Raw genomic sequence first — 10,994 nt, forward strand, 5'->3', positions numbered from 1 at the left:
GGGGATTATAATCAATGTAATGAAACAAGTTATACGAATTGTTGAATGTGAAACTGATGATGTGCCTTCTAAACTTTCACTCAATCCACAATAAAAACCTTAAAAAACAAACAAAAAAAAAAAACCCAAAAAAACTGTTTAGCATCATCAACTCCATGCACTGTGTGATTCTGCTAAATGAATTCAACAAATATTTGGAGTAAAATCTTAGATGAAGTCCTGAAATTAATGTACAAGATTGAAATTACCAGTTGAAATTACTGGAGATACAAGTACCCAAAAATTCATTGTCATTGAGTCGATTCCAACTGACAGCAACCCTGTTAAGGCAGAGTAGAACTGTATTATGTTAGGGTTTCTGAGACAAAAAAATCTTTATGAAACCAAATGGTCACATCTTTCACCCAGTGTAGCTAATAGATTTGAACTGTTGACATTCTAGTTAGCAGTTCAATGCTTAATACTTGGAGATAAAAGTATAAGTCCAGAGAGATTGAGAACCTTCCCTGAGGCAAGATTCAAATTCAAGCAATCTGATTCTAGACTACCTTATGTTTTACTTCTATATTGCAAAGATGACACTGTTGGCTTATATTTAGGAACCATGCTTTACGAAGAATGTGAGTATCACTTAGACTCACACTCAGATTCACACTGTGGAAATGAAACAAAGGAAACAGATTTCAGTATCAAATCTTGTTCATTACTGACTCCAGGGCTTATGAATATCAAGTGAAAACATAGGATCATCAGCACAATTAGATATTTTCTCTTTCCTTTTGCCAAGCAAGTATAATTTCATTCATTTTAGTTAAAAGCACATTTGATGTGATTTCACTATACAACAAACAACCAGACAGTCTTTACCCTGAAAAAACATACTAGAGACCAATGCAGGAAACAGATAAGCAAACTGGAAATATCTCAAAAGAACCACCACTAATTAAAATAACAAAACCCAAGTCCATATGAAGCAAATATACATTAATTAATAAATTATACAGTTAACCAATCAGAAAATTTTAGTCTGAAGACTAGCAACTACATATATACCCAAAGCTATTTGGGTAGGATACAAGGACTAACATTTAGCAATCTTCATGCATGTTCTTGATGTCATCCTGACACTCTATCGGACCACTAGTGTCTATCTGTTCTTGATATGATCTATAAACTCAAAATGGGATATACTCAAGGTAATATTTAGGCTCACATAAACTTATTTTAATTTCCTCAGCCTCAGCCTGAAGTTGCACATGAGCAAAATACTGTAATGAAATGTACAAAGACTTGGAATTACCAACTATGCTCATCATTTCTCAAGTTAAAGAAAACATCCAAGTCCCATGATACAATACTGAAAGATTCTGTGAGCAAACTATTGAATGATGCAGGAAGCACCAAAAGAATATGGAAGAAATACACACAGTCACAGTACCAAAAAGAATTGTTCGATGTTCAAACATTTCAGGTGGTAGCATATGATCAACAACAGATAGTATTGAAGGAAAAAGTTCAATTTGCACTGAAGGTAGTAGTGAAAAACAAGGTTCCAGGAATTGATGGAATACAAATTGAAATCTTTCCACAAACTGATGCAGCTCTGGAGGGGCTCACACATCTATGCCAAGAAATTTGGAAGAAAGTTACCTGGCCAACTGATTGCAAAGGATCCATATTTGTGCCCATTCCAAAAGAGGTGACCCAACAGAATATGGAAATCATCAAAAATATCATTAATATCACACACAAGTAAAGTTTTGTTGACGATAATTCAAACACGATTGAGCAGTACATCTACAAGCAACTGCCAGAAAATCAAGCTGGATTCAAAAGATGATATGAAACTAGGGATATAAATGCTGATGCCAGATGGATCTTGGCTGAAAGTAGAGAATATCAGCAAGATGTCTAATTGTTGTGGTGTGGCGTTGTAGGATAAGCACTGGAATGCTAACCCCAACGTTGGCGGTTCAAACCCACCAGCTGCTTCTTGGAAGTCCTACACAGGGTCACTATGAGTTGAAACCAACTCAGTGGCACTTAACAATAGTAACAACAACTATGGATAACTGCAAAGAGTGGGAATTTCAATACTTAACTGTGTTCATTAGGAACCTATACACAGATCTAGAAACAGTGATTTTAAAAGAATAAGGGGATACTGAATGGTTTCATATCAGGAAAGGTATGCAGCAGAGTTACAGTCACAGAGACTTTGCAGTCCAGCACATTAATGGCAGTTACTTAGCCAAGAAACAGTATCCTGGACTGGGGTAGCAGCAGCTGAAATAGTTGTTCGTTAGCTGCTGTGGAGCCAGTCCACAACTCATAGAAAGTTCGTTCACAATGGAACTCAATGTGGTCCAGTCCTGAGCCCTCCCCAGAATCAATTGTGGATCAAACTTGTGTGATCCGTAGGGTTTTCATGGGCTGCTTTTTTGGAAGTAGATTGCTATGCCTTTCTTCCTAGTTCAACTTAGAATGGAAGCTCCAATGAAACCTACTTAACATCTTAGTAACACACAACCCCAATGTCAGACAGGTGGTGACTGCTCATTCATTGAGATCTCCTGCACTAGAATCAAGAATCCAATGTCCCTAGAAATACAGTTGTTGTTAAGTGCCACTCAGTCAATTTTGACTCACAGCAACCCTTTATAGGGTTTCTGAGACTTTTAAAATCTTTGTGGGAGCAGAAAGTCTCATCTTTCTCCCATGGAGCAGCTGGTGGGTCAACCTGTCAAACCTTGTTGTTCATAGTTCAGTGCTAATCTTAACAGAGCCACTGTGCACCCAAATTTGACTAAGATTCTTTAACAATACCTACACCTAATCTCTTGTTGCTAATGAGTCTAGTCCCACTCATGGGGACCCTTATGGGGGACAACCAGGATTTCCCTTTTTGATTTCTGAGACTAAGAATGTCTGTGGAAGCAGCTAGCCTCATTTTTCTTCCTGAGGAGTATCAACTGGGCTTGAACTGCTGACCTTGCGGTTAAGTACCCAATACTTAACAGAGTGACCATGGATCCCTCCAATTCTTTTCTTTCCGTAAAGTTATCTTCACCCCACCTCTGGAATATAGTAGTCACATATTTAAAACGTCACATTTTCTGTATTTATAGATTAGATTTAGAGAATATGAGGTGAGTAGCTTCTGGCTAGGGAAACTAGTTACATTTTCCACTAGTTAAAGCCGTGAAACATTAATCAAGAAAGGGTGTTTTCAGGAAAAACAAGAGTCTGAGTTGGAATACTGATGAGGTAAGGAAGTGAAGGTTCCCTTTAAGTTTGGGCAACATGCAATGTCTGAACCGGAGACAAGAAATTACTGCTGGAGTACAATGACTGGTCTCTCCTTTTACAGAGGAAAGAAGAGTGATGAAAACTAAAGACCTTTGGAAACAGTCCAATATACTAAAGGGACCACGTGAACGTAAGTCTCCACAACCCTGGCACCAGGACTAGATGGTACCCAGCTATATCATTACCACCTGCTGTAAAAGGAATCACATTAGAGTGAGAGAAAATGTGAACAAAACTCAAAAATCATAAAAAAGATTGGGTTTACTGGTCAGACACTGGTCAGATAGACTGGCGGAACTCCAGAGACTATGGCCCTTAGTCATCCTTCACGCCCGGAACTAACTCATCCTGTGGCTCAATTTTCAGCCAAGCCAGATAGGTATATTGGGGGGACAACACTAAGTGAGGTATGCACACAATAAAATGGTCAATCATTCAAGATCCAAAGGGCAGCATTTACCAAAGGCCAAAGTTCAGAGGGCTGGGGAAGAAAATGAAACAGAACGAAGAATTAAAGGGTGAAAGTGGGATTAATGATACTACATTGAAACAATTGTAATTACTGATTTTTTTTTTAAAGGCATACGATTTATTCAATGTAAAACTGCTTCTGTACACCTTCACTTAATTCACATACAAAAAGGCAAGCAACATCCAGGAAATGGATATAGCATAAGATAAGAGCTATGAGGGTCACCAAAATTTAGGCAGAGAAAAGTCCAGAAAGCAGGCTAAGAAGAAATCAGAGAGAAAGGCAATCAGTAAGTTAAAAAATAAAAAAATTACTGGTGACCCTGATTTTTATGATTAAAAGCAGATCGCTTTGTTACTTAGCAAGTTATATAGCAAGTTACCCTGTCTTTGGATTCTGTGAAGACATGTAAGTACATTTTCCCTTTTCCATTATAGACAGCTAGCTCTGGTGATTCCTAACCATTTCATAAAGGATAATTCCTTGAAAAATTAAAAACACCTATAACAGAATAATTTTTAAATCACTAGATTAAAAATTTTTGGATAAAAATTATTATGACGTCAATAATGCTTTTACATAAATGTGGTTTCTTGTTGTTGTTGTTTAAAAACAAAAAAAGGTTGTTTGAAATACAAATACCTAAGACATTTGTATAGCCATGCTTGTTTTATAAGAGTTATCCCAATAGATCCCTTGGGATAGCTCAGACTCAGAGATAAAGATGCCCTATGGAAGAGATGATCTTCAAAGAATCTTTCCAACTTATGATTTCAGGGTCTCAATCTCAGAAGCTATCAACTGTGATTAAAGGCTTTTTTTTAGTGATATTCTAAAATCTCCAGTTTACTTGAAAAGTTGTTACTATCCCAGAACTAAGACAATTGGCTAAAATCTATACTATATATGAAAATTTCAAATCCAAGAAATAGAAGCCCAATTGTTGTTAAGGGCCGTCAGTGACCCTGTATAGGGTTTCTGAGGAGCAACTGGTGAGTTTGAACCACTGACACTGCAGTTCAAACTGACCATGCAGTCCAATGCTTATCCTACAGCACCACTATTAATTTATTTGACTTTAAGGCAAACTTAAAGCAAGACAAAAATGAATGACTTTCCATTCTATTCTCTGATGAAACTATGAACAGAAAGTATCTGCCTATTTCTTCATTCCCTTAAAACTTATATAACTATCACTCAAATGTGGCACTCTGCATCCATACAGATTCCAAACCCACAGCCATCATGCTGATTTCAAAACAAAATCTTTACCAGAGCTGATAGCTTCACCTTTCTCCCGAGAAACATGTTGTTTTGAACTACTGACCTTATGGCTAGTAGCCTATCCCAGTGCCACCAGTGTCCCTTTCCATAAAGATTAGTCTTGGAAACCTTATAGGGCATTTCCACTAGAACAAAATATTGTCCGTAACACTCATAGGAAGCTAACTCAGGGTTTGAGATGGTTATGGCAGTTTGCAAAAACAAAACATTTAACATGCTATTTGTTTAAAAAGACGAAGAAAAGCACTCTGTAATGCTGTTGTGCTGTCTAGTCGGTACAGACACACAGCAATCAATAGTAACCCTGTAGAGGGTTTCCACCACCACCATTCTGTCAGTTTGTCTTACTGTGTGTGGTATTGCTGTAATTCTGGAAGCTATGCCACCGGTATTTTAAACACCAGCAGGGTCACCCACAGTGGGCAGGTTTCAGTTGAGCTTCCAGACTATGAAGAGATGGATTACTGCTGATTACTTAGTCACTGAAAACATTATTAATAGAAGTGGAATACTGTCAGCACCAGAATACTGAATACTGAAGCATGATGAAGCATTGAAGAACAAAGATGTCCAAACCATGGTATTTTCAATATCCTCATATGCATGTGAAAGTTGGACAGTGAATACAGAAGACCCTAGAAGAATGGGTGCATCTGAGTTATGACATTGGAGAATATTAAAAAGTACCATGGACTGCCAGATGAACAAACAGATAGTTTGGAAGTACAGCCAGAATGCTCCTTAGAAGTCAAGATGGCCAGACTTCGTCTCTCATACTTCTAACATATTACAGGAGAGACCAGTCCCAGGGGAAGGACATCATTCTTGGTAAAGTGGAGGATTAGCGAAAAAGCACTGGATTGCTGACCACAAGTTTAGCAATTTAAGCCCACCCGTCGCTCTGTGGGTGGAAGATGAGGCTTTCTGCTTCTGTAAAGATTTACAGCATCAGAAGCCCTTCCAGGGTCGCTTGAGTTTGAATCAACTTGGTGGCAGTGGATACAGATATTCTTATTCTTGCTTTACTGAAGAGTCATCTAGTAATTTAAAGCAAGATATTATAACCCACCAATTTTGCAAGATAAACAACAGCATTACCAACTTTTGGTGCTGGAAAAAATGAAAGATCTAATACTCTTATTCTACAAGCATAAGACTGAGGTCAAAGAAATTAAATAACTTTCCCCAAGTAACGATGGGAAGCTTACACATCTTCTAGTTCTGAGAGTCTATGAATCTTCCTACCATACCATACCATACATCTAAAAACCAGGCAATTTTATTCTTTCAGAAGAAAGATATCTGGTTCTCTCATGGCCTACACCACAATGCCTGATACATAATTGGTGTTAAAGTGAGTTCACGCCTTCCTACATCAGAACATCATGTAAAGCTAATTTGGCAATTTGACACAAAAGCAATCTTCAACCTGAACAGTATAAAATGCAAATAACCTGTATATGTATCAATCAGTGCCTCTCTAACTGGAATGTCAAAGGTTTCTGTGAACTCTGATTTATTCCGGAACACTGTACTCTGTAAAAATCCAGAGGCAGATAAAATCCTCCACCCAACCCAGTATTGTTAAATGCTGCCAGGGCGATAGCCCACACAGCTGTCAGATACCAAAAGGATTTAATAGCGTCATTTCAACAAAATTTAACAAAGCAGCTCACCAGATAATCCAAAAAATCCTGTAAAAGTCAGCTTGTAAGATAACTGGCCCACTGCCTTCCAGTTGATTCCAATTCATACATCACAGACTTTAAATCACCCATATCAGGCTTGGTCATGTATACTCCCAGGTAAAATAAAAAATGAATTGATGATGCTTCCAGCCAAAAAAGGTTAAGAACTCGCTTCCAAGGATGATAATTGCCATTTTACTCTTCAAACGCTGATTTTGGGGGAAAGGGGGCGGAGAAATTGTTTTTGTTAAGTAGGTTCCGACCTATAGCGACTCTGTATAGGGTTTCCAAGGAGCAGCTGGTGAGCTTGAACCGCCGGCCTTGAAGTTCAAACGGCTTTGCAGTCTAGGGCATGAACCCACAGCGCCACACCAGGCCTCCTTTGGGGGTGTGGAGGTGAATATATAGAAAGCCATCCAATCAGTTCTTATGGTTTTGTCAACCAACGGTCACTATTATTTGTTCATGCTCCCCCCCAAAAGTTGAATGGTTCGTTATCAAAACGTTCTTACCAATCGGAAATTACCAAAGAAATTCATCCACAACAAACCAATCGCTAAGGTTTCCTTCACTAGTCAATGCCTCCCCATACCTACAACATTTGGATAAATGCTGTGTCACCGAGAAAAGATTTTCCTGAAATCAAAATGAAACTGTCAAAAAACGAAGCTAACCTACTCCCTCCGGCTATCCTCACCAGACAGAAAAGTATCCCTAAAACCTGGTGCTGCCACCGACAGCTTCCGACTGATGGGAAGCCCCCTCACCAGCATAACCCGTCATGGGAAAGCTGCACCCGCCGAGTTTCACTTCCGTGGCCCAGAGATGCTGCTCACCATTTCGAGGTGAACACCCGAGCCTTCCGGGTGTCCGCTGCCCGGGGCCGGACTGGCCCTTCCCTCCGGGGTTTTCCGTTCACTGTTGCGCTTCAGGCCACCGGCGTCACCCCGGCCCCCGGTCTTTCGGCGCCTCCGCTGCCGGCTCCAAAGGTACATGGCACCCGCACCAAGTAGCAGAGGTGCCCCGACCACCAGCGCCAGCTGCCATCGCGGTAGGCCCCCCGGGCCTGCAGTCCCACCGCCTCCGCCCACCCCACTCCCCGATCCCGGCGCAGCTGCAGCGACCACCGCCGCCTCCATAGGCTTAGAGGCGGCCATGACGAGTGTCCTCCGCCACCTCCTCTCTGCTGATCGCGGGCGCCAGAGTCACCAAGCAGCGTGCGAAAGGAGACAGGAGGAAGGAAGGGACGCAGGCAGGCAGGAAAACCTTGTTAGCACGTTAACCAGCGAGACAGAAAAAAGAGCGGACGACAGAAAAGGGCCAGAGGTCACCGGAAACCCGGGGTATGCCGGGCCAGACCTTCTCCTCCCCTCTTAACCCTAGAGGAAAAGGAGGAGGTGAAAATTACTTCCGGGTTAAGGGAATTTATTGGACGTTAGATCGGTGTTGTAAGGAGTTCTTTTTCCTTTCGCCTCGGAGCCGCTCAGGAAAATCAGAATTATTTCTGAGGCCTTGGACCCCCAACGGTAACCGCTGTCTTTTCTCCACCTCCAGGATAGGACAGAAAGCTCTCTTGCTAATCAGCGTGGAGGAGGGGCGCGTATACTGCCTGCTAGTGCGTAGGCGCTCGGAGTTTAGGAAGTGTTGAAGCGGAACTACGAATTGATGAGAACGGCGGAAGAATTTTAAGTTTATTGGCTGGCAGGGATTGTAGGCGGGGTGTAGACCGAGCCGCCCAGTTTACTGGTGAATTTCGGCCTCTTCTTGGCACTACTTTGATCCGGGTGGCAGTTAGTTCTGTTCTTGCACGTGTTTGGGAAACCTGTGGATAGGAAGGATTTTTAGAAATGTGTGAGGAAAGAGCGCAGAGCTGAAGATGTATCACTAATCTTATCATCGCTACCATTGTTATTTTTGAGTGCTGTCCAGTCGGTTCCGACTCATAGCACCCTGTATAGGGTTTCCGAGACGCAGCTGGTGGGTTTGAACTGCTGACCTTGGGTTCTCAGGCCAGTGCTTATCCTACAGCGCCATACCATAGTTGTTATTTTGGACGAATTTAAAGTTAACTAAGGTTAAAGCAGATGCCAGAAATCTGGGTGGAAACGGCTTAAAAGGGCTCACCATCTGCTGCATTTACAAAAGCAGTGACGTATGTATGTTATCGGGTTCTCGAACTGAGTGAATAGAAGGGCAAAATCCCAGGCTTTCTGCCTGCTTTTAGGCTTCCTGATTCCGCTAGCACTCTTCCAGACGCTCTCACGCATGCTGTTTTGTTCTACCTTTCTCACCCGCTTTTCTTCATTTTCAAATTTCAAGTCTTAGTTTTTAGATGGTCTATCATCCTGGTGTGGGGTTGTGGGCTAATGCGCCAGACAGCAAAGTCATTTGAACTACAAGGTCTGTGGTTCAAGCTCAGCAGCTGCTCCTTGGGAACCCGAGCTGCTCCTTGGGAATCCTGTTACAGGGTCGCTATGAAGTCGGAATTGACTCAATGACACTTAACAACAATTGCTTTATCAAGCATAGGATCACACATTTCTTAAATCTCACAGATTTATCTTTCCACTTAGTTACATTTGTTTTCTTACCTTTGTTGTTATTGTTAACTACCATGGAGTCAGTTCTGACTCATAGCGACCTAGGAGTGGCTCGTGGGTTTGAATTGCAACCTTGTGCTTAGCGGTGGTGGTTTATGCGCTGTGGAGTCAATTACGACTCAGAGAGACCTTGTATAGGGTTTCCGAGGCTGTAAAACTTTATGGGAGCAGAAAGCCTCATCTTTCTCTGGCAGAAATGCTTGTACTTTGGAACTACTGACCATGAGATTAGCAGCCAGATCGATAACCACTACGCCTGCGGCGTCACACCTTAAATTGTATATCCTGGAAGGGGTAAAGAGTGAATGTACTGGGTTGCTAACCAAATGGTTGGAGGTGGCAGTTCATTCACGAGCCTTAGAAGAAAGCCCTGGCAATCTATTTCCAAAAAATCAGCAATTGAAAACTATTGTTTTCTGACACTGAGGTAGCCATGACTCATAGATGGCAATGGGTGGTGGTGGTGGTAATTTAGATGAAAATTAATACTGTAATGTTAAATACAAAGGTTTGAGGACAAGCAGAGAAGAGCCTCAGATGATTACTGGAAACTAAATTAAATACAGAATTTAACAGGAAATTTTAGAACTGGATAATGGTGATGGTTAAACAATATGATAAACATGATGTCACTGGATTTTACACATGAAGAATGTTATTACATACGTATTTACAACAAAAAAAATGCATTCCTTAAATATCCCATACAATTTGTTTTAAAGGCAAATAAAAATAATATCCCCCCTTGTTCTGTACCTCTTAACTTCAAATTAAAAAAAAAAAAATTCTCTTGCAAGGAGTTGTTTGGAATTCATATTATCTTCTAGGAGACAAGTATTGAGAATAAGAATCCAAATCTTAATGACTCATCATCTCAATCATCCTGTTTTGCATATGGCACTGTGGGTTAATGAGCTGTGCTGTAAAGTCCGTTTGAATCACAATGTTGGCGTTCAAGCTCACCAGCTGCTCCTTGGAAACACTAAATCACGGTCACCATGGGTTGGAACCACCTTGACAGCACTTAACAAGAACATTAAAATTTTGGAGTATTGGTAAAGATAAGCACAGAACCACAAAGGCTGTTTGAATAGCAAGGTCATTGGCTCAAACCCACCTCTTCTTGGAAACCCTATTCAGGGTCCATGTGAGTCAGAACCGATTCAATAGCACTTAACAATAACATGTTAAAATCTTTTACAACATGTCCAAAGTATGAAAAATGAAGTTTCACTATCTTGGTTTCTAAAATGCATTCCTATAACTTTTAATATTCTTTAACACCATAACTCAAAAGCACCAATTCTACTGTCTTCATTATTCACTGTCCAGCTTTCACAAACATATGAGGTGATTGAAAATACCATAGCTTGGGGGCAGGCAACCTTAGTCCTCAAGCTGACATCTTAGCTCAACACTTTAAAAAGGTATTGTGCAGCAGATTTGCCTAATGCAATAGTCATTTGATTTCTTGACTGCTGCTTCCATGAGTGTTGGTAGTTGATCCAAGAAAAATGAAGTCCTTGACAACTTCAATCATATATATATAATTTGTTGTTGTTCTCTGCTATTCATAGAGTTTTCAGTGACTAGCGATTCGGAAGTAGTTTGTCACTCTTTCTTCCTAGTCTGTCTTTGTTT

At 40.7% G+C, this 10,994-nt stretch overlaps 1 protein-coding gene across 1 annotated transcript in view; it reads right to left on the minus strand.

The window, feature by feature from the left end:
* Positions 1–8,004, minus strand: part of TOMM70A (translocase of outer mitochondrial membrane 70 homolog A (S. cerevisiae)) — a 51,405-nt gene extending 43,401 nt beyond the window's left edge. Inside the window, exon 1 of the mRNA XM_006868611.1 lies at positions 7,590–8,004. Within this exon, the coding sequence (XP_006868673.1) occupies positions 7,590–7,910 (321 nt within the window). The 5' untranslated portion in view covers positions 7,911–8,004. The remainder of the gene's footprint in view (positions 1–7,589) is intronic.
* Positions 8,005–10,994: the final 2,990 nt, after the last annotated feature.

The sequence above is a fragment of the Chrysochloris asiatica genome, unplaced genomic scaffold (assembly GCF_000296735.1).
Source record: "Chrysochloris asiatica unplaced genomic scaffold, ChrAsi1.0 scaffold00120, whole genome shotgun sequence".
NCBI lineage: Eukaryota > Metazoa > Chordata > Mammalia > Afrosoricida > Chrysochloridae > Chrysochloris > Chrysochloris asiatica.